The sequence below is a fragment of the Leiobunum rupestre genome, chromosome 1 (assembly GCF_980474605.1).
Source record: "Leiobunum rupestre chromosome 1, qqLeiRupe1.1.hap1, whole genome shotgun sequence".
Lineage (NCBI taxonomy): Eukaryota > Metazoa > Arthropoda > Arachnida > Opiliones > Sclerosomatidae > Leiobunum > Leiobunum rupestre.
This window is the reverse complement of record NC_143384.1, coordinates 80,120,833-80,148,723: the sequence shown is the minus strand read 5'-3', so window position 1 is coordinate 80,148,723 and position 27,891 is coordinate 80,120,833. Positions and strand designations below refer to the sequence as shown.

At 35.2% G+C, this 27,891-nt stretch overlaps 1 protein-coding gene across 3 annotated transcripts; it reads left to right on the top strand.

Annotated features, from left to right (window-relative positions):
* The first annotated feature begins 950 nt into the window (after positions 1-950).
* LOC149966766 (uncharacterized) lies at positions 951-27,192 on the top strand. 3 transcript variants are annotated; one of them, XM_090154306.1, is made up of 11 exons: positions 951-1,120; positions 5,495-5,850; positions 5,917-6,180; positions 17,722-18,003; positions 21,360-21,459; positions 21,518-21,685; positions 21,995-22,082; positions 22,182-22,325; positions 22,588-22,756; positions 24,269-24,310; positions 24,388-27,192. In XM_090154306.1, exons 2-11 carry the CDS (start codon positions 5,514-5,516, stop codon positions 24,543-24,545), a joined length of 1,752 nt encoding a protein of 583 aa, XP_090010432.1. In that variant the 5' UTR covers positions 951-1,120; positions 5,495-5,513; the 3' UTR covers positions 24,546-27,192. The 3 variants fall into 3 exon arrangements, with proteins under 3 accessions (XP_090010432.1, XP_090010424.1, XP_090010415.1); XM_090154298.1 differs by lacking the exon at positions 951-1,120 and adding an exon at positions 1,312-1,399; XM_090154289.1 differs by lacking the exon at positions 951-1,120 and adding an exon at positions 5,004-5,094.
* The last annotated feature ends 699 nt before the right edge of the window (positions 27,193-27,891 follow it).

The following is a 27,891-nucleotide window of genomic DNA, read 5'->3' as shown; positions in this document are numbered from 1 at the left end:
TTTGCGCCTTACCGCAACCGATGGAGCCCGATTTTTCTGAGGTCATGTGCCGGAAGAGGGTATACACTTGGTAACAAAACCGTCAATTGGAAAGCTCTCAATATTCGAATCTAGGGTACGAGTTTAAATTATCTTTGCTGTGGGGGACCAAGATTCGAAAAATAAAATGCATGGTGGGGGCAAAGAGTATGGAAAAATACTCTTTTTAGAGAAGGTGTATATAAGGAATAGAAACTAGCTTTAATGACGCCTTAAAACCTAAGAATATGATGACAGTGATGGATTGGAAAATTTTATTTCCCATGCCATGTCAGCTTCTGATGACTTCGATGTCCTTATCAGCTGTGCAGAAGCTTGTGGAGTCGATTCGATGACTTCTGCTCGAATATATCATTTAGCTTGTCCCACATTCGTGATCTTGTCCTGGATCTTTTTCCACGGGGATGACCAGACGATGGTACGAACTATACTGAATGCTACGTGGAACTTCTTCTTGCTTGTGGCGTTACCGCGTACGTGACCTTTGATGTGGCTTCCGAAGGAAATGGAAATAAGGGCTCCACTTCTCACCAGTGACGATGTCGAAGACATCTAGGACCGCGATAATGTCAATAACCTGTCGTCTCCAACTCCTCCAGTTCTCAGGACCAACCAGCTGCTCAACGTCGTATCGTAGCAGCATTAATTGAACTCAGGATACAACAGGTTTATTATCGGGTAGAATGAAGTCTGCGTCGTAATAATTTAACATATCTGCTACCACGTGCTAAATTCGGGCCGAATTTTTGAAACGCTGGTGAGGCCTTTCAAAGGTTTTTTCTGACGTAAAAGTATTTATCGCTAGGCTCCATTGTTCGTGAACAAATTGAGAACTCTGGACAATCCTATGGTTTCTATTCCTTATATATGTTTCTTGGCATAATTGCTATAGCAACAGCACGTGACATACCCAGTCTAGATAAGTAATTCTACTCATTGATGGCGGCCTTCGTATCGGAGTTGCGCAAATTTCATAATTATATGAATTATTTTCAGTAAATTTTACTTCTTTATCAGTGAGATTTACTCGAATTTAGTCATATTTGTCGAATTATCCATTCTCTGAAGTCAAACATTAAAGGTAAAATGTTAAATTTATTTCTGTTGCTAAAGACGAATTTCTCAAAATAATACGCCACTGTATTTAATGACTGGCCTTATAGATTTTCATGAGAAGGGGGGGGGGGGTAATTCTGATTACATCATTGCATGACTGTATATTTGGGTTTTTGTAGTTAGTTTTTACTTTTTAGCTATTACACACTGAGAGCTGTGCACGTTTTGCTATTAAACAATGCTTTACATTCTGGTATTGTACAGCAGTGAACTACAGTGGCTAGATTGTGGTAAACGCTATGCAGTAAGTGTTTACCAGTGGAAGATAATTTTACTATTTTAAAATGCTTTTTAGAGTATTGGTTTTTATTTAGTATCATATAATTCATATCTTTATTATGTTATATTGTATTTAAATAATTTGCTTTAACAAATATTGTCTGTTGGGTTCCACATAATTTCTTTCCTATTATTGAGGCTGTGAGTGTTCACCCACATTATGTTAGTCATAGAACTAATGTGATAAAATTATCGAATTAGTAGATTAGTCCATTATAAATAGGGATAAAAAAGCTAAACCCTAAACAAATTTGAAGAAAATTTAAAAACTTACATAGCTCGTACCGATAGGTGTTCGAGCAAACAAAAGACTCAAAACTCTGACCAATCTTCGAGTGTAAAACTAAATTAAAAATAAATAAAATAGCCAGAATTTCCAACGGTAGACCAGTTTTGCCCTAGTTGGAACTCATCAGTACCGTGCGGGAAATCTGGCTTGCGACTATTAAACCGAAAAGAGAAACTAAGCCTAAACATTAAAAATTTTAAAACGAGTAGCGTAGCAACGGAAAGCCGAATAGGGGGAGAATAGTAAACACTAAATGTAACGTTAAAAGGAACCTCCTATAGGTGGTTCCTTTTAACGCTATAGAACTAATGTTTTTTCCCAACATGACTTAGATAAATGTCAACACACATTGAATAACTGTACAGCATCTGCCTAACTTTTGTTTTATAAAAAAATTATATCTTCTATTAAATTTTGTTTTGTTGCGTTAAATATGTAGTACAATGTCAATTTTTTTTATTCAATTGTGCTTTACTTCTATAAAATTAAAATATTAATATAAATAATATTATATTAATTCCGAAATTACTTAGTTGTGTAAAAACTGAATAGTATTTGATTATGTGCATGTGTACCTGAAAGGAGGTAATTGTGCACGCAAGCCCTTTGTTGGACTTTGCTGTTTCTCAAAATTCGGCTTTTAATTCCCTGTAACTAGAGGTGGATATCACCTAGCTTCATTTTAAAATTATTAAAGTTTATTACTTTCAAATTATCTTTTGTTATTGAAAAATGAATGTGCTAGACATTTTCCCTCTCAGGAACAGAGGTGCTTGTGAGCCAGCATCTGTTCCTCTATGACAGCTTGCGAGCTGTCTCGCAAGCTGTCATTGAGTGGGGAGGAAGTTTGCATACCCATGTGTGAACAGTGTGATTAGTTTTTATTTCATTTAATAAATTATTTTGGAGCTATATAAAGTACTTTTGTTTGTGGTATTAAATTAAAAATGCTTTCTACAGCTTAATATTAAGTGGTTTGGCTCGACTAAGCATGAAGGATATTTGAAATACATAAACAGTTTTTATTGCACTAGTATATAATTTATGATCTCAATGAACCATGATACAGTTACATTTACAAACATTTCTTAACCTCTCTCCTTAAGTTATTAGTATTAATTTGATGGGTGTGTCTGATTTTTCTACCTATTTTAAAGATTTGCCATTTTGTACCTATATTTGATTGTGAAATATAATAATAGAAGTTTTGGTTTGAAAATGTTTGATATGAAATTGAAAGGATAGAAAACTCCTCTGGATCAAATGGTGTAGAAAAACCCTTTAAGCTTTGGTTGTACTAAATTTTTACCCCACGTGTCCAAACATTCCTGGGACATAATCAAGAAATGGGTGTCGCAAATTGTTCTCAATATATTTATATTGGATCAGAGAATTTACTGTAAAATCGGTCAGGTTTGCTAATTGTGTTGCCAGCTATCATCTCGTTGGGAAAAACTAGTAATTTTGCATTAGGGTTCAATAAATGGGTTTTAAAATTAAGTCTTTTTTTTTAATTTAAAATTTAAAAATTTTCCTGCTTGAACACTTGCATTGCACTTAAATTTTGTGTTTAATTATTTAACTTATTTTCCTGATACTTTTCTCTTCAATATCTCATATATTAGTTTCAAAAAAGTACTTACAAGGAGACTATCCGAGGTGTTACACACCAATGTTGTTCAAACTCGGGGGTTTGGTAGACCTTTGTTACTTGAAAAATTCTAAAGGGATTTTTTATTCAATGGGCAACAGTTTTGCCATGGCAACGAAAAATGTTTTTGACAACATAAAATAGAAATTTTCACATTGAAAATAACATGGGATTGTGACCGATTCCAAGGATCACCTGTGAAACATTTTACAAAATTGAAAAAAAAATTAAAATACCAAAATTATAAATGTTTTTATAAAAATTGAAGAAAAAAATGAAAATTGGTCACATTTTGATCAATTTTTTAAATTTTTTTCACAGGGAAATCGGTCAAAATCCCATGTTATTTTATGTTGTCAAAAACATTTTTCATTGCCATGGCAAACCCGTTGCCCATTGAATAAAATCCCTTTAGGATTTTTCAAGTTACATGAAGGTCTACCAAACCCCTGAGTTTGAACAAAATCTGTGTGTTACACCTCGGGTAGTCTCCTTGTTAGTGAGAATGTCTATGTTGTAACAATTTTATAACACATTTATAATCTAGCCTATTCTACTTCATATTTGTGTTGTTTTAATTAATAAATTGATAACTGCAGTTTTGTTTATAATAATAATTTTTTTTAAATAAAAAAATTCTGATAAGAGGAGTTTTGGTTAACAAAAATTGGTCTTCCAAACGCTGGGGCTTTGCACATGTACCCCCGGGATATTAAATCATTAGTAAAATTTCAGGGGTGCGGCAGATTTTGTTTCTGATAGCGAAGGGTTCCGCAAAAAATAACGATTGAAATTATCCACTGCCTTCTAACTCGCATCTTCCACCGTGATGGAAGCATACGCTGGTAACATTATCCCTTCTGCCCTCTCTTTCACCATGATACCCACGGAGTGTTTCAACATAGTCATTCTTCTATGTATGAATAAATAAATTCTTGGTGTTGATATGTGGGGTTTTTATCCTTGAGTAGAAATTACTACCCTTTGCTCATGATTTCTATCGAAATCTACTTCTGAAATGCAGCTGAAGGTCCAAGGGCTATTGAACACATGTGGTTAAAAAAATAATTATAAAAATTAATTATTTTCCTGTATATAACGTACTGTCTTTCTATATTTTTCAAAAAATGGCGAAACTATAGTAGGATTTTAAAATGTTTCAATATTGTGTAAAAAATTCCGTTGATTTTTAATCATTAATTTGTTTTATGCATAAGTAACTTTAATTAATTCATTTATTATAAATTAATTTTTATCATTTATTTTAAAACTATTTTTTTTTGGAAGAAATATCCTTAGTAAAAGCATGCCTGTTTTTGCAAAAAGAGTTTTTAAGATATTATGCTTCAAGTGTTTGTGAATTCTACTCTTATCAAAATTCAAAATTTTGCTTACCCTGTTCCTCTTTGTCACTGCCGAAATGGTTCTTGAATTTCTTTAAATCACCATTTATCCATAGTTGGATAGCAATATTTGTTTTTCTGAATTTTGATTCTGTTACCCAGCAGGTGGTTTTACCACTACCTTAATGCTAGTCAGCTCAATCGCATCTCCAACTGTGTTTACCACTATATTTGTACATGTATATTGCATTAGTATCATATCTTTTATTTTCCACAAAGCCCAAACCTTTAAGCGAGGTTGTTAGTACTTGGAAAGTTTACTAAAACCTAAAATCTAATAATCTTCAACGTTGTGTTTGTTGATTTTTAGGCATGGCGTAAGTTCTAATTTTAAACCTTGTTTTTATGAGAAAGATTTGTTAAGTGTTTCCCAACATTCAAAATGGGAAATGACCTATTTTTTCTCAAGGTTATGCTTTGAGTATTTTAACATTCTAATTTTATAGTTCATTTTAGATATTCTTAAAATTTCATGAAACCAGACTGTTTACAAATCCATGCCGTTCAAATTTAATTTTTAATTTAAATTACAATTTTTTTTATTTAAGTATAGATATTTATTCTTACCACATGAATTTACTTTAAAGATTAATAAAATGAGCCTAGTATGATTTCCTATATGTATAGTAACTAGGCTTTAGTTGCCTATCAAATTGTAAAGAATTCTGCTAAAAAGTGCTTTATGTAAATAATACGATTTGGTTTTCATTTTCTTAGGGACCCAAACGAACAAAATATGAAGGTGAATGGCACGCAAGGAGACTATTTACCCGTGTCACAAGGGCTACAGAGCGATGAAGATGAAACGCACTTAGGAAACAAATCTGTGAAAAGTGAAGGAAATCTCAAAAATGGGTTACCCGACAGTGTCCCTGTTAAAGATGTCGAAGAAGCTAAGCCTAGCGAAAAGTCTGAAAAGGCTCCTATGTCACCTCTAAGAAAAGTTTGCTTTGTCCTATCTCTGTTACAATGTGCTCTTTTCATCATTGCATTTGGATGGCTTATCCCATGTAAATTACCGCGTTATCTAGAAAATCCTGCCAAAAATTGGGAATTTCATTTAGATGGCTATGGTAAATAACCTGGAATTTAAAATAAACTGCTTGAAACAGGGTATAAGTTTTACCCCTTTTTTGCAGATATTTCCACAAATTTTGATTTTGCAAAAACTAACAAGAAATCTGGTTCAATAATATTTGGTTACCAATCTCCTACAAATTCTAGTTTAAATGGATTCTTAGCGATAAATGCTATAGATGGAAGCCAACTATGGAACAACACCCTTCTTGATAGCCCATCAAGTGTGTTTTGTTCAAATGAATTCAAGTCTAGTGCTGGTGGCCCTGTTTCATGTTTCGTAGTGGACAAAAATGGCAAAATGGCAAATATTGATGCAACTAATGGTAAGTTTTCTGTTTTGATGATATTTAAATCTGAGGTTTAACCTTGGGAATATGGTCTTACATGAAAGGCAACTTTTTGCAAAAGGTTGTAAATACCGAGTGTATGTAGCATAAAATAAACTCAAACCTTATATAGTAGGAATTATTACCAGAAAGGTTATCCAATTACATTTCAAATAGGTCATAGATAAAATTTTTGTTAATAAGGCTAAATATTTTTTATGCAAAAAGATACCTCTCAGTGGCTCCATTAAGTTGACCCGCCCTAATAAGCATAACTAAAATAACATAGCCTATCAATACGCACCCATTATGCACCATTACGCACCGTTAATTTCAAATTTTGCACCAGTGCCGTTTTGACAAAATTTAATTTTTTAAATGGGCGGGCAGCTTAACGATAGCCCGCCCAATTTAGAATTTCCAAAAAAAACAGCCTATCAATACGCACCAATTATGCACCATAACGCACCGTTTATTTTAAAATTTGCACCAGTGCCGTTTTGACGGAATTTAATTTTTTAAATGGGCGGGCCAGCTTAACGATAGCCCGCCCAATTTAGAATTTCCAAAAAAACAGCCTATCAATACGCACCCATTATGCACCATTACGCACCGTTAATTTAAAATTTTGCACCAGTGCCGTTTTGAAGGTAGTTAATTATTTAAATTAAATGGGAATTATTTAAATTGAGACCTCCGTAAGCACGGAGATTTACGTTGTTGGAAGACGGTTTGAAATACCTTAGAATTAAAATTAAGCGACGTAATTGCAAATTTAGGTTATATGACAATCACAGCTATTCAAAAATATAACTTTTATGAATATCGGACTTCAATTGAGAAACGGTTTGAAGACTTTTAGGCGAAAATATAAAACTACGAAAATTGGAGACCCGTAAATTACCGCGAAAGCCATACTTAAAACTAATATTTACTAATGGAACCGAAGATATAAGTCCGCTGGATCCTAACCTAACCAAAAATAGTTTTTTTTTTAAAGTTATCGGACATAATTTTCAGTATGTTAGGCTCAGATTTCAAAATTATGAAGGGCGATCGATGCCGGTATGTGTACATTCGAACGAGTTAACATTTACCTCCCTATCCCTTTAAGCTAATTGTCCGACACATCGGCATCGGCATTGGCTACATTGTAAGTGAAACTAGTACAAACGAATCCTTAGGATTGTGTGTAAAAACCTAGGCGCAGTGTAATTTTGGGGCACTTATACCTGAAATTTCAAAAGTGGGGCTCTAAAATCGGTCCAAATGGGGGCCGTTAACAATCGTGCGCCTAATGGGAAAATCGCCACTGTGCTTAACAGAGCCGTTAGCTATTATTATTATTATTATTGAGTGGGGTGGCAAGGCAAACACTTCGACCTAAGGTCCATTGTGCATCCCCAAACTGGTTGACTTAAATAAGTCCTATTGCCGACATAAAGCTTAAAATCTGCCCGGCCGTGATATTAGAGACGTCATACGTCTCCAACCGATGCATACCCAAATGCTCAAACCTCTGGGCTGCATAGTAATCGCAGCTACAGAGTACATGTGAGGCAGTTTCCTCCTCAGCTAGACAAGATCTGCAAATCGGGTCATCACTGACCCCGATAAGCGTTAAATGTCTGTTAAGATGGCAGTGACCTGTTAGTAGGCCAGTAACAATCCTAATACTGGACCTAGAGAGCGAGAGTAATTCTCTAGCTCTCTCCCTAGAAGGGCCAAGAGTGAACTCTTTGGCCTGCCTTTGACCCTCAATTTCAGACCATTGTCTGAGTTGACGATCCGACATAAACTTGGAGATTAAGCCGCGTACAAGTCCTCGGGAGATGGGGAGAGCAGGTTCTGGACCAATGAACCCAGCCCTCGCACCTTCCTTGGCCAAGGCGTCGGCCCTTTCATTCCCAAGATGCCCCTTATGCCCAGGTACCCAACAAAGTTGAACTTTATTGTGCAACCCAAGAGTGCAGAGGAGATCTAAGCAGCTAAAAACCAGTTTAGAAAGAATACTATACTGGCTGAGAGCTCTAAGAGCAGCCTGGCTATCTGAATAAATCTGGATAACCTTCCCATGATACCCCTGATGTAAACAGTGAGCAACACAGGAGCAAATTGCAAAAATTTCAGCCTGGAATACACTAGTGTGTATCCCTAGACTTTCATAAAAGCCAAAATTATTAGTAAGGCAATACATCCCCGCACCAGTGCCATAGTGTGTCTTAGACCCATCAGTGAACCAGACGATCTCTCCTCTGGTACCGAGGGTCAAGTGACTCCACTCCGCACGGCTAGGGAAGTTGACCTCAAAAGGTTTACTAAAGTGGAGTTTAGTAACCATCAGATCAGAGCCCATTGTTAAAATCGGCATCTGATTGGACATATCTCGGAAGAGCTTGGTGTGGCTATGCTCCCAATTATTAGCCTTCCACCAGCCATTTTGGTTAAGCCTATAGGCACCTAAAAGGGCAGCTTCCTCAATAAAAAGGTGGAGAGGAAGCATATTCAGGAGTATTTCCAGAGAAGCGCTTGGCGCTGTTCTCATGGCTCCTGTAATGCCGACACAAGCCAGCCTTTGCAGAGTGCGCAGATCAAACTGCACAGTCCTTAAAGTAACCCTTGGCCACCAGACCACAGCTGCATAAGACAGGATAGGTCTGATGATCATGGTGTACAGCCAGTACACAGTCCTGGGGCTTAAGCCCCAGGTCTTGCTAACTGCACTTCTAGTTCTCCAAAATAACATTTTGCCCCTCTTGACTATGTAGTCAAGGTGTGGTTTCCATGTTAGTTTGCTATCCAGGATGACCCCGAGGTACTTCACCTCGGTGCTCTCCACTAGGTCCTTTCCAAATAAGGAAATACCCTCAAACATACCTTTTATCCTTCTACGAGTAAAAGGAACCAAGACAGTTTTATTAGGATTAACCATGAGGTTGACCTCCCTGCACCAGCTCTCAACTGATGCTAGGGCCCTCCTCATTACGTCCTTCACTGTTGCCGGGAATTTCCCAGTAATGATGATAGCAATATCATCGGCGTGACCGAAACAGCGGCATCCTCCCCTGTTCAACCTCCGAACGAGTTCATCCACCACCAGGCCGTTAGCTATTTTATGAGGAACTAAAGAGTTATAAATAGTAATCATCGGGAGCACAAGGTTGAAAACCCCTGACCTAGACTAACAATATGAACTTGAAAAGTTGATCTGACTCGTAAAACAGTGTAGTGCAAATTTCAAAAATGGTGGTGCATAATGGGTGCCAATTGATGGGCTACTTTTAAGGCTGAAAATTTGAAATGGGCGGGCTTCATTAACTTGGCCCGCCCAATTTGAAATTCATATATCTCCGAAACCAATGTGCGGCAAATTTCATAAAAGGTGGGGCTTAATGGTGCATAATGGGTTGGTTCGCCGATTTTTAAATATACGCCGGAAAACTAGCCTGTCACAAAGCACCCGTGGTGCAACGTTACGCACCACCTTCTTTATAATTTGCACCTTACCAGTTTCTGAGATATACGAAATACGGATTAAATCTATATTTTATAATTTAAGATTTTTCAATGAAGAATATTTCAAAATCATTTTTTGCTAGTTTAAATATTAAAAAATGTATCTGAGGAATAGGAACTTTATTTTTCGATACGGGTGGAAATTGTCGTTAGGTCGATGGGCATAGCAAACATAATGTCCAGTTGTACCAGTATTGCTGCCTCCACGATAAACAATGAGTCCCCTGATTTTAAACGAAGCTTCTCTAATGGAAATATGTTTCGGAACATCCTTGAGTTGTATGGCCATGTCATTCTCGCAATCGGTTCTACTTTGAGAATGGATTGTTTCTATAAAAAATTGCGATTGTGGTGCATCGTAATTAATCGTTCGTAATCCTGGGCAGTCCGTACACTCTCCCGAAGCTGTAGGTTCGCGGAACGTTTTGACAATTTTATCCTCTAAAGAATGTATTTCTGAAGCGCTACATTCTAGTAACAAAATTTGCCTCTGACGTTCTCGGTTTCTTTGGGGGCATGCCTCTTCAGAGCAAGAATTATGTTCGAGGAAACTCGTCTCGTCATTTAAAAGCTTAATGGTAAGCGAAGCCACTGACTCTTCGAATTTTAGTCTAATAATATTAAATGCAAATGGCTCAGCTTGAAGTATTGTTTTAAGTATGAATGCTCTTTCTCTATATATGTGTGCCGTGACGCCCTTGTCAAACTTTTTTCTTGAAAATTGTAAAAGAACGTTCTTAGAAATCTCTGTACACTCTTTCATAACGTCACTATCACAATAGCTAACGCAAATTAACTGCGCTAGACTATCAAATGCACAAGTGTGTGTTATAAAAAAAAGCTCCTTCTTAATATTGACCGTTTGCAGGTCCGGTCTATTACTGTTTTTCAATAGCCCAATGGGGAGAGCTTTACCAGGGTTACTCCAATCGGTCCTCAAAACGTTTTGATGGGGTTCCAAGTATGAGGATCGAGGACGCTTTTTGGGGGGAGATTTTGCCTGGTTTCGCCAATTTTCTTTTTCAAATTTCTCCGTTAGCTCTTCTCTTTCTTTGTTGCGTTTTAATATGCATACATAATTCGCCAAGAATATCTTAATCACCCATAACCCTCCTGGTGTAAAAAAAATAAAGTGTAAGGCTAAATGGCTAATTAACTCACTTAAAATATTTTTTCCTACGCGACTGCAATCTAAGATAGATTTGGGCCAGAATTAACTATTATTGAAATGGCCTCCAATATAGGACAGTAAGCGTCCTGTATTTCGTAGGAATGGCCTCTGTCATAGGACAGTTACGTCCTATGTGAGAGGCCAATGCCAAGATATTTCGTTAGAATGGCCTCTGTCGTAGAACACCTCCTATATGAAAACCTGCGCATATGAAAAACCGCGCAAATGATAAACCGCGCAAATGGAAAATATCTGCGCAAGTGGAAAACTGCGCTTACGGAAAAAGCGCAAATGAAAAACGCGCTAATGGAAAACTGCGCAAATGGAAAACCGCGAAATTGCATTTGCGGAAATGGGAACTGCGCAATTGGCCCATTACCTAATAATACCTATCGATTGATATATCACTTGTCTTTGTACCGCTAACATACTGCGAACAATCGTGCGAACACCGCCAGCAGCGGCGGCTACACAGCCGTGGAACTTAATACATACAATGAATTCCCTAAGGACTGTGTGTAAAAACACGTTTTAAAAAAATCGCATTACTTTGCAGTAAAAGCATTTGTGTGCTCCATTTTCGGGTGGGAAATTTCCTAAAGTGCAAGCTACACATGTATCCATTTCGATTTTATCTTTTTCAAAAGAAAATTATATTATATTATGTAAAATTTTTTTGGTAAAGGTAAATGTTTACCAAAGGAATCCATTCTACGAATATCAGCTGTACGGTCTTTGGGTTCCGTATGGGTTTAGAGTGTCGAACGGATTTCGGCTGTTTTACCATTTTCAGGTGTCAATCTGTCTTCATATAGGAGGTGTTCTACGACAGAGGCCATTCTATCGAAATATCTTGGTATTGGCCTCTCACATAGGAAGTAACTGTCCTATGACAGAGGCCATTCCTACGAAATAAGGGACGCTTACTGTCCTATATTGGAGGCCATTTCAACGAAATAGTTTTAATATAGAGGTAGTTATATCAAGGCTAGCGCGCGAAGCGAGCAACGGTTAGTTTAGCCGGGCGCGCCGCAGGCGCGTAGGCACCGTTTTCATATAGGTGTTCTACTACAGAGGACGTATATTGTCCTACGACAGAAGCCGTTTTAAAAGTGGTGCTAAGGTATTAGCAGCATTTTAATGGGGAAACTGCGCAATCGGGAAACTGCGCAATCGGGAAACTGCGCAATCGGGAAACTGCGCAATCGGGAAACTGCGCAATCGGGAAACTGCGCAATCGGGAAACTGCGCAATCGGGAAACTGCGCAATCGGGAAACTGCGCAATCGGGAAACTGCGCAATCGGGAAAAAGCGCTAATGGTAAATTGCGCAAATGACAAACTGCGCAAATGAGGAGCTGCCCAAATAGCAATTCCGCAAATGGGAAACGCGCAATTGGGAATGTGCGCAAACGAAAACTGAGGAAGTTGGAAGTGCGCAAATGGAAACTGTGCAAATGAAAACTGCGCAAGTGGACCCAAACCGTATTATTATATCCTCGGCGGGATTTTTATAATTTTGGGGATAGGGGTATGAGAAGTGGCACTTTAGCCCACTTCAGTGCTTTTTCCTATTTTCTGCTTTAAATCTATGCATGTTTTTAAATTTAGTCCGATTTGATCGAAAACCAGAATAATAGTTAATTCAGGCCCAAATCTATCTTAGATTGCAGTCGCGTAGGAAAAAATATTTTAAGTGAGTTAATTAGCCATTTAGCCTTACACTTTATTTTTTTTTACACCAGGAGGGTTATGGGTGATTAAGATATTCTTCGCTAATTATGTACAGGGTGGTTAAGGTTTTATTTGCGCTTTATGCACAGCGTTCTTATATTCTTTGTGGTTTATGTACAGGCTAATTGAATTTCGAATAAACTTTTTCTTTAACATACGTTATAATTTACAATGTCCTGGGGATTGTGTGTACTCAAATGACCGTTAAATCTTGTTTTCTCTAAAGTACAAATTTCCCCAATAGATGCCAGTTCAAGCTTTAATAGGCTGTAGCTATCCGCTAGAAGACGATGCTGAAGGATACGGGGAAGTGAGAATTTGCAAATTATGCATATTAAAACGCAACAAAGAAAGAGAAGAGCTAACGGAGAAATTTGAAAAAGAAAATTGGCGAAACCAGGCAAAATCTCCCCCCAAAAAGCGTCCTCGATCCTCATACTTGGAACCCCATCAGAACGTTTTGAGGACCGATTGGAGTAACCCTGGTAAAGCTCTCTCCATTGGGCTATTGAAAAACAGTAATAGACCGGACCTGCAAACGGTCAATATTAAGAAGGAGCTTTTTTCTATAACACACACTTGTGCATTTGATAGTCTAGCGCAGTTAATTTGCGTTAGCTATTGTGATAGTGACGTTATGAAAGAGCGTACAGAGATTTCTAAGAACGTTCTTTTACAATTTTCAAGAAAAATGTTTGACAAGGGCGTCACGGCACACATATATAGAGGAAGAGCATTCATACTTAAAACAGTATTTCAAGCTGAGCCATTTGCATTTAATATTATTAGACTAAAATTCGAAGAGTCAGTGGCTTCGCTTACCATTAAGCTTTTAAACGACGAGACGAGTTTCCTCGAACATAGTTCTTGCTCTGAAGAGGCATGCCCCCAAAGAAACTGAAAACGTCAGAGGCAAATTTTGTTACTAGAATGTAGCGCTTCAGAAATACATTCTTTAGAGGATAAAATTGTCAAAACGTTCCGCGAACCTACAGCTTCGGGAGAATGTACGGACTGCCCAGGATTACGAACGATTAATTACGATGCACCACAATCGCAATTTTTTATACGAACAATCCATTCTCAAAGTAGAACCGATTGCGAGAATGACATGGCCATACAACTCAAGGATGTTCCGAAACATATTTCCATTAGCGAAGCTTCGTTTAAAATCAGGGGACTCATTGTTTATCGTGGAGGCAGCAATACTGGTACAACTGGACATTATGTTTGCTATGCCCATCGACCTAACGACAAATGGGAGATTTATGACGATCTGAAAAACCAGAGAGAAGACTGTAGCGAAAATCAAACTGCAATTGTCCATCTTTTTTTATACAACTTAAATAGATTATATTATTAAACTAGCCACGAAACAAAACGTCTAGTTTAAGCGTAACAAAAACGCACTAAATGATCTTTATTCTATTAAATTAAAACCTTTTTCATATTTTATTACAATTTTGTTCTTATCAAATTAGTGTTATTTAGTTCGGTAGTTCAAAAGGTAATTACTTGACTAATAAAGATACTTTTACACTAGTAAGGGTGTAGTTAAAGTATTCCACATACAGAAGTAGTTCATTTTTTAAATTTCCACCCGTATTGAAAAATAAAGTTCCTATTCCTCAGATACATTTTTTAATATATAAAATAGCAAAAAATGATTTTGAAATATTCTTCATTGAAAAATCTTAAATTATAAAATATAGATTTAAATCCGTATTTCGTATATCTCAGAAACTGGTAAGGTGCAAATTATAAAGAAGGTGGTGCGTAACGTTGCACCACGGGTGCTTTGTGACAGGCTAGTTTTCCGGCGTATATTTAAAAATCGGCGAACCAACCCATTATGCACCATTAAGCCCCACCTTTTATGAAATTTGCCGCACATTGGTTTCGGAGATATATGAATTTCAAATTGGGCGGGCCAAGTTAATGAAGCCCGCCCATTTCAAATTTTCAGCCTTATAAGTAGCCCATCAATTGGCACCCATTATGCACCATTATGCACCACCATTTTTGAAATTTGCACCACACTGGGTTCAGAGATATATGAATTTCAAATTGGGCGGGCCAAGTTAATGAAGCCCGCCCATTTCAAATTTTCAGCCTTAAAAGTAGCCCATCAATTGGCACCCATTATGCACCATTATGCACCACCCTTTTTGAAATTTGCACCATACTGGGTTCAGAGATATATGAATTTCAAATTGGGCGGGCCAAGTTAATGAAGCCCGCCCATTTCAAATTTTCAGCCTTAAAAGTAGCCCATCAATTGGCACCCATTATGCACCATTATGCACCACCATTTTTGAAATTTGCACCACACTGGGTTCAGAGATATATGAATTTCAAATTGGGCGGGCCAAGTTAATGAAGCTCACCCATTTCAAATTTTCAGGCTTAAAAGTAGCCCATCAATTGGCACCCATTATGCACCATTATGCACCACCATTTTTGAAATTTGCACTACACTGGGTTCAGAGATATATGAATTTCAAATTGGGCGGGCCAAGTTAATGAAGCTCACCCATTTCAAATTTTCAGCCTTAAAAGTAGCCCATCAATTGCCACCCATTAAGACTCACCATTTATGAAATTTGCACTACACTGTTTTACGAGTCAGATCAAATTTTCAAGTTCATATTGTTAGTCTAGATCAGGTGTTTTCAACCTTGTGCTCCCGATGATTACTATTTATAACTCTTTAGTTCCTCATAAAATAGCGAACGGCTCTGTTAAGCACAGTGGCGATTTTCCCATTAGGCGCACGATTGTTAACGGCCCCCATTTGGACCGATTTTAGAGCCCCACTTTTGAAATTTCAGGTATAAGTGCCCCAAAATTACACTGCGCCTAGGTTTTTACACACAATCCTAAGGATTCGTTTGTACTAGTTTCACTTACAATGTAGCCGATGCCGATGCCGATGTGTCGGACAATTAGCTTAAAGGGATAGGGAGGTAAATGTTAACTCGTTCGAATGTACACATACCGGCAAAGATCGCCCTTCATAATTTTGAAATCTGAGCCTAACATACTGAAAATTATGTCCGATAACTTTAAAAAAAACTATTTTTGGTTAGGTTAGGATCCAGCGGACTTATATCTTCGGTTCCATTAGTAAATATTAGTTTTAAGTATGGCTTTCGCGGTAATTTACGGGTCTCCAATTTTCGTAGTTTTATATTTTCGCCTAAAAGTCTTCAAACCGTTTCTCAATTGAAGTCCGATATTCATAAAAGTTATATTTTTGAATAGCTGTGATTGTCATATAACCTAAATTTGCAATTACGTCGCTTAATTTTAATTCTAAGGTATTTCAAACCGTCTTCCAACAACGTAAATCTCTGTGCTTACGGAGGTCTCAATTTAAATAATTCCCATTTAATTTAAATAATTAACTACCTTCAAAATGGCACTGGTGCAAAATTTGAAATTAACGGTACGTTATTGTGCATAATGGGTGCGTATTGATAGGCTGTTTTTTTGGAAATTCTAAATTGGGCGGGCTATCGTTAAGCTGGCCCGCCCATTTAAAAAATTAAATTCCGTCAAAACGGCACTGGTGCAAAATTTTAAATTAACGGTGCGTAATGGTGCATAATGGGTGCGTATTGATAGGCTATGATATTTTAGTTATGCTTATTAGGGCTGGCCAGGTTAATGGACCCCCTCTCAGTGTACCATTTATGAACACTTAGCTAGTTCCATTTCCAAGGTTAATAAGTTACACATTTGAGATGCATCCGGAACTTACAAGGAGACTACCCGTGGTTGTTTTAATCGATTTTGTTGAAACTCGGGGGTTAGGGAGACCTTATGGTACTTAAAGTGTTGGTTGCACGAAAAATCAATAGTAATAAAAACGAATGAATGCGGGCTTGTTTTGAAGCCCAGGACGTTCTCTTTGCAAAAATGTCATTGTCGAAACAAATTTCCAAGCCTAAGTGTATTAACTTTGAGTCCGAAACTGACCTTTTTCGCTCTTCAAAATCCTGAAATTTTCGGCGAAAGTTCTCTCCTCCGTAGCACGAGCAATTTGGGGCAAATCAAAGCTGTAGTTTTATACCTAAAATAGAAGGAACTGAAGTGGAGGGATTCTGTTTACTTGTAGAAGTTTTCAAACCAGAGGTTTTTAATCATAATATTAGGCTTATTATCGAAATAAAAATATTTTTTAACGCGCGCGCTAAGCGGCGCTCTCGACGCGACGTTTAACAAAAAATTTACGAGGAGCCTTCGGCTTCATATCGTTTTTCTACTACGTAGGCTTGTGTATGCCTATTTCAATTACTACTGCTGGGTGTTAAATCAACCTGCTTTTAATCCCAGATGTAAAGAAATGTATTACAGACAATTAGCCAATGATACGCTTCGCATTTTCTGACGTCATGGGTGCCGAGAAAGTCTGGAAATTTGCCAAAAACTCGATTTCCACTATTTCGACTTCTTTTTATAATAATTCAAAGACTACTTATCCGATTTTGATGAAATTTTCTGTACTTGCTATAAAATGTTTGCTCTTTCTAATGAATCATTAATTAGCCATAGCTAAAATTTCGTGCAACCAACACTTTAAGTGTGAAACCGAGAAAATCCCATGCCTTTTTAAATGGAGATTTTTTCATTTTGAGGGGTCAAAAAAATTTTCATTGTAACTTTTCCCTTTTGCAAATTTGCATACTACCATAAGATCTACCTAACCCAGGATCCTGCGAAATAATAACATGGCTGACATGGGCATCTTAATGTCATGGACAAGCTACACGAGTTGCTATGGCAAACGAACCAAAGCCACATCCACGAGCAAGCTAAGAATAGATTTCCTCAATTTACTCTTAAATTATTTCAGCTGCTGATTACATTGGAAATTAGCAAATATTAAATTAATAATAATATATCGCATTAAAATGAAATTTTTATAATATTTAAATATCTTTTTTAAAGTAAAAATATTATTTTCTTCTAAATAATTTAATTGATTTAAGTCATTGTTGGTATATCAAGATTTGGCTTCATAAGTTTTATTAAAATATGTTGTTGGATGACACTCTAAATGATCAATTTTAACTATCTTGTTTAGCCTGTTATAATAAATGTTCTTTATTTCAGGTCATATTGAATGGTTTGTTCATGATCATAATAAAACTTGGAGTACATTGGATCTTACGGTGCCTAGTGTTGGTCCAGATTGCGACAATGACACCATTAGTGATGTGTATTTCACTGGGGTTGAATATAAACAAAACATGCTTTACATTATTTCTGGATATACTGGCCAAGTTTTAGCTTCCGTTGTGCTGGAGCAATGTGTTAATTTACCAGAAAAGATAATCCCATGGTTTGAAAATGAGGAGAAACTAATATTTTCATGTATGCATAGTAATGGTTTTGGTGAGTTATTTAATATTAATATTAGCATAAGTAAGATAAAAACAATAAGTATAACACATCCTATTAGTGTCAAAAAACGCTTCAGTCAGGAAATTAGCATTAAACATGTTTAATGCTAATTTCCTGACTGAAGCGTTTTTTGTCACTGACTTTCTCGCTGAGCTTCGATTTGGACATTTACTCGAATTGAGTAACATGTTATTGTCCTAGGTGGTAGTACATTTCGCCGTAGGAATTTTTAGACACCAGGGGGCTCTGTGTTGAGACTAAACCTAGATTGCTCAATAGCTCTGAAAAACAGTTGTTAATTTTTCACAATTGACATACTTATTGTTATCAAGTAAAAACAAAAGTGGATATAAAACAAAGTCTGGGAGGACCCGGTAGCCCTGTTCCATCAAAAATGAGGATCCCCCAAGCATACCCCTAGTTTGTGCCTACCCCCTTTGGCGGAGCATTACAAATGGCGCTTTACTCGCATGTACCTGCGTAAATAGGCTGATATATTATAGTTCTTCTTCAGTTCCTTATCCACCTGATTATATAGTCTTTGGGCTGGATTTGGTGAGTCTGCTCTTTGTGAAAATTCACATGTTTGGCAAGGCTTAGGTAGATAATTGATAAAAACATTTTTGTTTTGTTTGAATGGGGTGTGTGGCTTAGTGTTTAACGAATTTAAAAACAATGGAACTTTAAAAGAACTACTAGAAGATATGTGTTCTCAACACGAGTTGTTACATTCGCATTACTCTGAAGAAAGAGGAGGATAGTGGCTTTCTGTACGCATGGAATAATTGGGTATACAATTTAGTACTTAATGAAGAAGGAATTGACCCAGTTATAATTTATGACCCAATATATGCAAATGAACTCTCCAATGTAGTACATTGGATAGCTTGGCAAAAAACTTCAATAAAATCCCTGTAGTTTTGAGGGGAATTAACAACGGAGGTTTATTTATTGCACATGATTCCCTAATGCCATATGTGTCAACAGTTACAAAAATGGTTATCGGATCAGTTTCGCCTCTCATCTGGTAGAAATAATCCAGGGAAAACAATTAAAGAAACTACTTCAATTGTGAAATATGATTAAAATTTAAAGAAACATTTTTAACTATAATTCGAAAAGTTTCAATATAAAATATTATACACGACAGGCTACATGGGACATTATCAACTGAAGTTAGTAATTTAATCGGGGTGCAGTTATCCACTTTATTTCTTCAACAGTGGAAAAGCTTCATCACAATTTGTCTCCTTAGCAGCTTCATTTGGCTCACATTTACGTTTAGCACATTTAAGTTTATTAGTTGTAAAACAATTAATTTCATCCCCCTTTTCTTGAGATACAATTGAACCCAAAATCTCAGTTTGCGATTCTGCATTATTACCTTGGTTATTACTATCATTGATTAAATAACCTTATAAGGTTATTTAATCCATGTTACTATACTAAAATTTGTCTGTACATCCCTATCTACTGGAATTTTAGTTAAGCCTTGGTTTAAATCTTCATTGGTTTGTATAGTACCAATTGAATACAAATCTTTTATAAATAAATTACACTGACTAAATTTACTTTTCGGCTTTAAAGCTAACTCTTCTGGTGTATATTTCTTACGAGCTTGAGCCACGCTGAACTTAACAGAGGCAAAATTTTTGAAAAAGGATTAAATTAACCAACGTGACAACGTCTTCGGGAATTTTACCGCTAGGTTAGCTAGCATCGCCCATCTGAACTATTTCCTCTGACCGTGACGTCATGAGACATAGGCCAAACGTAACAGAGTCGTTCCTGATTGGCTCAATCATTGTATAGGGGAAACAGCTCCTCATTTTTGAAGGAAACCACTGAGAAAGCTAACGAACCCTTTTCCTCCCAGACTTTCTGTTTTATATCCACTTTTGGTAAAAAGTGTTGATATCTGTCAAAAAGTTATATTAAAAAAAAACTATTCTGTGAACACCGAGTAACAACTATTGATGTTGAGAGACAGATCAATTGTGCCCATTTGCCTAAAATTCCATTGATACCATTTACTATCGACATTGTGAGTTTCCCCTTACCAAAAAATAAGTTGTCTAAAAACTACTTAAACTTGGTATTAAGTTGGTATTTAGTTATTTGAGACAAATACCCACTAAATACTAACTTAAAACCTATTTTAAAACCACTTAATACCAACTAGAAGTACCAACTGATTTCGGTTAATGGAGGCAACTTAAAACCAACTCTGATTTTGTTTAATGGAGGCAACTTTAAGTCAACTTAGAGGCAACTTGAAACCAACTTAAAAATAATATGTAATTTTCTGACTACTAAAAACCAACTAATTACCAACTTAAAAAAAATATTTTCCAGCCAACTTAAAACCACCCTAAAACCAACTTATTACCCCTTTAACTAGTTTCTTGAACTATGCTGGCAACTTGAGCCTACTTGAAACCAACTTAATAACAACTAAAATGTGTAAACCAACTTATTTTTTGGTAAGGGTCATAATTTAATTATTGGTAAATATCAAAATAGTTTATTGATTCTCAAGTATTCCCTTACCAAAAAATAAGTGGTCTAGGAAATACTTGAAGTTGGTATTTGGAACAAATACCAACTTTAAACCAACTAAATACCTACTTAAAACCAACTTACAAATAATATGTAATTTTCTGACCACTAATTACCAACTTAAAGAAAAAAGTATTTTCCCATCAACTTAATAACAACTTAATAACAACTTATTACCCCTTTAACTAGTTTATTGAAATATTCTGATCACTTGAGCCTACTTAAACCAACTTAACGTCAACTAAAATGTGTGTACCAACTAAAATCCAACTTATTTTTTGGTAAGGGTTATGTCAAGAAAAATATAAAACAATTCCCAAAGATGAACTTGCTAGTGGAAACTGGTTGACACTGTAATAAATGTTATTAGTGTAACCTAGGAGCAATAAACACAGCCCCCACACAAGGAGAATACAACCCGTCAAAAATCATCCATTATCTTGTGTACAGTATTCATTGGTTAGACGCTTTAGTGCCTGCGGCCGTCGGAAGGGGAAAATTCGAAATTGTCTTCCCCGGCCCTTTCTGTAAAATGTTCAGCGTAAAGGCTCGTCCAATGGAATTTGTATACAACACTGTGTTAGCGTGATTAAAGGCTAGCTGCGTTCTCCTTGTGTGGGGTGCTATGTTTGTACATGTTGCTCCTAGGTATAGCAAAGAATTCCATGTGAAATCATGAATAATAATACCAAAAAATTATTAAAAATTAATTAAAATATTTATTGGGATAAATTTGTGTGGAAATTAACTTAAATATCAGTATCTAAAGGCTTAATTTTGATTTGTAGAGAATGTTTGGCTAATACCCTTGAATAATCTGTGCAACAATGGACTTTCCTCAGTCAACCCCATTTTATTTTCATCATTAGACAGTAAATTACTTCACAGGTAATTGCAATTTCATTAGTTGTTTCTCTTTTGGATTTAACACTTATTATTTCTTTAGTTTGGAAAAAGATAATAAAATTTCCAAGATCTTAAGTGTACCTGTTAGCAATGAAGGCAATATTTTCCACCAAGTTTTAGCAACCAAAAATGGACATATAATTCAGTTACTAAGCCCTGACAATGGAACTGGATGGAGCTACGAAATGCCAATTAATTTGGTTTTGAAGTGAGCATTTAGTTTCAAGTTCGGTAATTTTGTGAAACAGTAACTATCAGTTCAGTCATTCTAATAAAAGTTTTTATTTCACATTGAATACATACATGAATTGAACAAGTAACCCCAATAAGCTTTTGCACAATGTGACTGTCATGGTGCACAACGCTAGTATCTTTTGAACAGTCCTATTTTTTTATGAAGAAACTGTCATTTATTGGTTTTGTTTGCTAGTATTAATTTTACATTTTAATATTTATTTTACAATAATAACTGAACTTTATCATTAAAACATTTTTAAATTTGCACATTATCTTTCAGGGATTCTGCTAGTGGTAGGTTCTTAAATGCAACTTCACAGAATATAGCACTTCTAGGCTCAGATTCAACAGATCCAAATATTACTACAGTAAGTGTATTGATGACTTAAGAATATTCTAAACAGGGGTATAACTATAAATTACTAATAATTAAATGTTATTTGAAATTTCAATTATCTTCATTTTAGGTAATAATTATTGATGAAGTGAGTGGAAGTCCAGTGTTAAATTACACTTTTTTGAATCAAACTGCTACATCTATCTACGCAGTTCTTAAAAAGTATGATGTAAAAGATGGTTTACTTATTAGGACTTTGAGTATTCCTCTTCAAGTGAGAATAATATTTGGCTATTTATCGTTCTATATCCATAAAAAAAATTAATCATAGTTAGTTTCCATTATTATTATTAAATCTTTTGGAACTCTTAACTGGTTAAACTCTGTCTAGAAATAATATATTCACACCGAAATAACAAATTGAATAAAGTTAATAATTTAAAAAGCAGTACAATACTCCGTGTGAGCTGTATGCAGAACTTAATTTCCAAGATTTAGCTTTTTATATAAATGTAAAAATTGAATTCATTTTTAAGGTTGAAGAAATGACTACAGAAAATGTTAAAAGTGTCGTGAAAGATGATTCAAAGCCAGCTAGCACATCTACTATTACCAATGTAGAAGAAAAGTTCTTATTGCTGGATTGTAGCACAAATGTTTCGTTTGATACCCCACTTGTGATACCTTTAGCTACAAAGTGTGGAAGTAAGTTTATTTTATATTGATATATTACTCTTTTTTTAATACAAAGCTATGTTGATATTATTATTGTTCTGTTTCAAATTTATATCTCTAAATATTTTTCATAAAAACTTGCAGTGGTTAATAGCAATAGTTTGGGTAGTGATAATTATGTACCACTACCTACCTATATTACTAAGTAGTACTTCTGGGGTTCAACATTCATGAGCTTAGATAATTAACTAAATCCACAGTAACACGACAGATAAAACCCAATAACTAACTTTTTTGTTAACTAGGGATGTGCAAATATCAATTTTTGCCTACCGAGTCTACTTAGCGTATCGTGATTTTTTCTAGCTGAGTTTGAGTCAGAGTCCAAGTTTGAAAAATATAGCAAGCTTATGAATTTTAAGATAACCCCTTTTCTAGGCTTTGAGACTTTAAAGAGTTTAAAAATAATTAATGAGTTGGAAATTATTAAGAAGTTTTCATCTATTAAACGAGTTCAATTAATATTCACACAAATGACCAATGGCATGAATAGAAATGATATTACAAAACATCACATGATTATATGACTTGTCACGGGCAGATTTGATTCACGCGCTACCACGTATCACGTTATCAGCGTTGGCCGTGTTCCTGTAGATATGTTGTAGCAGACGATGTGATTTAAGATATGGTGGATAATTGTTACGCTGAATATTTTTATCATAGCGAGTCACTTTTAGCTAATCAAATTCTTGTTATAAAAAAACTGCAAATGAGTTTTTAGCGAGTTTGACCTTGGCTAAACTTTAAACTCTTAAGATTAGCGAGTTTCTTAGCAAGGCTTACCTCATTTTGAGCTGAGTACTCTAGCTCAAACTCAATACGGGCACACGGTTTAGGCAAATCCTTGCACACCCCTATTGTAAACCCAAGTTGGCTACCCTGGTTTGGGAAGAAACAGATGATTTTTTGGTGGGAAAGCTCTGATGTATAAAGCTCTTTTTTGCTATTTTTACGGGAAGCCAGACTACACAACATTATTACAGCAATGGTAAAAAGCCAAAAGACAGTGTGTACTACTTTCTGTCATATCTGTAGGTGCGGTGGCAGAGTGGTTAGCACTTTTGCCACACAGAAAGAGGAGCCAGGTTCGATTCCAGTTTGTGGCACTGGATGAAAACCTGGAACAACTCCTGCATTGAGTTTACAAGTTCTCTCCCCACTAGTTAATGGTAATAATAAGTGTAGAGAGCTTATGGCTCTCGTGACACTAAGGGCTTGCCACCACCCTCCTACGCATTGTAACCCGGCCACCTGAATTTATGGCATTAAACGTTGCTAGATGACTTGGGCCTCCTGCGTTATCCAAAAAAATACAAGTAGTTTCCTTAGGCTTGTGTGATATGCTTTGTATTTTTTAATTTCCTTTAAAACTATTTACATGGATTAGTTATAAACCCGATATTAAACCAATTTAGTATGTTAGCGTGTTGTGTTAGATTATTGGCTAATAATAATAACTAATGCATTTTCTTTATTAAGATAATGGATGCACTCCAGACTTGTACAAAGAAGCACCCTCTGGTAAACAATTTAGCTTTTTATAAGTTTGTTGGTTTTACATTAAATTAACTGACATAATTTTATTGTCCTGTTTTTAGTGATGATAGCTGATGTTGATGGAGATGGTAGATCAGAGCTCATTCAAACTGTTTCAGTGATTTCAAATGACATAGAATCATCAAATATTGAAAGCAACTTAAAGCTTTCCCGTTTAAGTAATAGTGTAGCTTCGTGCGGATCATGTGGTTGTTCCTAATATGCATTTAAGAAAATATAGTATCGGATATTAAGAAATATAGAACTATAAATACTGGTAAAAAATTAATTATTTTATGACATTTCTCCCTTACCCCTGTATAATACTAGTACACAGATAAGTTATCAAATTATAATTTTAATTATAAGAAACAAATTCAAAATATTTTTAAACCAGCTATTTGATATGATTTTATTTATGGTCTCACTGAGTATGTTTTACTCCTTTTAAAATTTTCACTTATTAAAGATTCTAAAAATAGAATTCAATGGCTAGCTTGAGTTAGTGGATTCTGAAAGCATACCGCTTCAATAAGTAAATTTTTACCACAGATAGACTTCATTGGTCTTATTCATTTTTTAACGTTACAAAACCTTCTGGTTAGAGAACTTTAGATGTACATGTTTCTAGTAACTTTAGGTTTGCACTGTATAAAGTTTGACAGTTAAAAATAGGTCTGCTTACTATGGAAAGAATATGTTCTTGATAGGCCCTTTGCTAGGTTCCTTTCCAGCATTGGCCTACAGTTGAAAATATGAACTTTAGTACGAATTAATACTATTGAGTGGCTTTTGAGAAAAACTGCTTATAATATTACTATATTGTAATTCTGAACCTTTAGCGTTGTTACACTACTGGTATTTGGGTTTTACAAACAGCATATATAGCCTTTTTTGACTTAAAAAAATCAATGAAATTCCATTCTATTTTCATTAATACTAAATTATCTTTTTCTTAAAGCTGTGTAATGTAGTTATTATTATTGAAACTTAAATTATCTGGGGATACATTTGATCCCTTATGCTATTTTGTTTTTGAAAACCTGTACAGTGAAGTTTGCTTCTAACAATTTCCGTTTAATTCGTTTTTTTGGAAGAACGGGTTTTATTGAAGAATAGGGAAATTAGTTCAAAGCCTTTGGTGTAAAAATTTTAGTTGAGCTACTGCCATACTGCTAGATCCAAAAGATGCAAAATCCTCGTACGCCATGAAAAATGTTAATCCACCAGTGTCTAACAGACAGGTAAACATGTTCAATTGCCATTTCAGAAATTCAGTATGAAGTGTATGAGCTAATCAATTTGAGCTGTAGTCGTCAAATGTCCAAAATTCGAGGCTGGAAAGACATTTTTCAATCTTTATTTGAAGTTAATTTTAGAACTGTATCAGAAAGAAACTTTGCACTTCCCAAAATGTGTTATCCAAGTAACTTGAGTTGTGGAATTAGCTTTCAATTTGTTTAGAATCTTCATGTAATACAAAAAAACTCCCATTCGTAGTTTTATGGAATGGTGCAAACTACTGAAATAAATAAATATTTTAACTATTCTTCAAACCCAGTAACGTTTCCTCTCCCAAATACTTTACTCTACAACTTTTTGATCAGTTCACAACTTAAAAGGTATTAAAGGCGTAATGAACAAAAATTAACCTCATACAAAGGAATGGCACACTTATGGTAATTTGATGATATAATAAAACATACTTTTGGCTTTTGATTGTGATGGGAGCTTTGCTTACTGCTAACTTAAGAGTTATCTTATGCACCCTCCATGTTCTCAAACATTCTTAAGCGCCTTACTCATGATCTGCTGGAAACCTCCTACTTATTATACATGAGGCAAATTGTACCTCATGGAATATGTAAGTATGATATCTTGAGATCATCCGTAATTATCATGGTTGAATTTTCCACTTTCACGAGAGGATGGGGTAGATAAACATCACTGGTGTATGCTTCAATCACATCCTAATCAATGAGACACTGAGCTAATTTGTTCTTTTTTGGGGAAAAGGAGCTTACTTTTTGAGCATGAGGTGGATTGGTAGAAATGCTAAAACTGTCTCAACATAGTTATTTTTCCTGAGTAAAAATAAATAATTCTTGCCAATACTAAAACATTACTTTATCGATGGTTGAATATGAATATAATTTATTGCTTTGACATTTTCTCTCACTTGTGGGATTGAAAATCTAATTTCCACCCTTCGTGTATTAAATTTTTAGACGAGTGACAGCTCGAACTATTCTGGCTGTTGTACTTTACCTTTGACAACAATGTTTATGTGAAAAATTCTATTCAGTCAAGCTATATTCGTTATCACTTCATAATCTTACACATTGAAATTATATTTTATACAATCCATATCAAAATTACTATTGGATCTCACATTTTTTGGGAATGTGTTATTCTTACTATATTATATCCAAAAATAATATAATACACTTATTCTTAATTAGTTTTGGGCAATATCTATAACTTTATAATACCCCATTTAGAGTTATCGATATTTTTTATTTATTTCAGTGAAAATGATTCTTTTTTTAAATATAAAAATATAAAACCGGTTTTTCTAATGTGCATCAAATGAACATTTTCTAATTAATTTCTTCTAAATTTAGTACTGATGGTTTTGGATATAGAACCCACGTTCGTTCAATAATTTTTAATGATTATATGTGTAATATTTTAGATCTGGTCCTAATGATTCCTACGATGTAGTTTGGGACATTTTGAAATCTCTGTAAATAAGTTTATTGGTCAAAAACATTTCATGTATGGTTTACCAGTACTTAAATCTAAAAGATAAATATATATATTTACTGCAACACTGTTATAAATTTATTAAAGATTTTTCACTTTCAGTTTGTAATTTTTTTGATATAACAACATAGCTTACGTTTAATTACAATAGTCGATAAATAAATGAGAGTGGAATTCTTCACCTTCACTGTTGCTTCAAAACTGGATGCTCCCTAGGAAGGGAACAGACCAGATTGGCTGCTATTTTCACATGTTTTTACCTATTGCTGAGGAATAAATATCTATGGTAGATATATATATCGTTATATTTTATGGCCCCATTTAAATAAACTGATAGAAATTAAGGCTTGTTTAACTATAAATTTAGCTCTAACTTTCAACTCTTAATTAAACTCAAATTATTAATTGAATCATAGACTGGGAAAATGATTGTGACAATTTTAAAGAGGGCAAAACACAGGATATTTATATATTTTTTCAAACTGATGAGAACAAACTAGGATTAATAATAATAATAATCAGCTAGGCTTACACCCAAGGCACCACCTTAGGCCTAAGTCATCAAGCGACTTTTGAAACCAAACAAATTTAGAATTTTTTATTATTCTGTACTGACTGTTCTTTCAACACTATTTAGTTTTCAGTAATATTTAGGATAGTTTAGAGATGCTTACTGTTTGGCAAATACTTTGGTAACGAGGTTTAAATCAAACCGAAATCTTATTCTGCTTGACTCTCCTGATTCAATTGGTTCAAAGTTTAGAAATGAAACTTTTCGACACCGACCGTGCAGGGTAGGA

Bases quoted from the DNA above. Each gene is read 5' to 3' on its own strand.
- LOC149966766 (XM_090154298.1), top strand. The intron at 21,460-21,517 runs GTAATTGCAATT...TTATTTCTTTAG, and splicing joins GACAGTAAATTACTTCACAG to TTTGGAAAAAGATAATAAAA. The intron at 22,083-22,181 runs GTAAGTGTATTG...TCTTCATTTTAG, and splicing joins CAGATCCAAATATTACTACA to GTAATAATTATTGATGAAGT.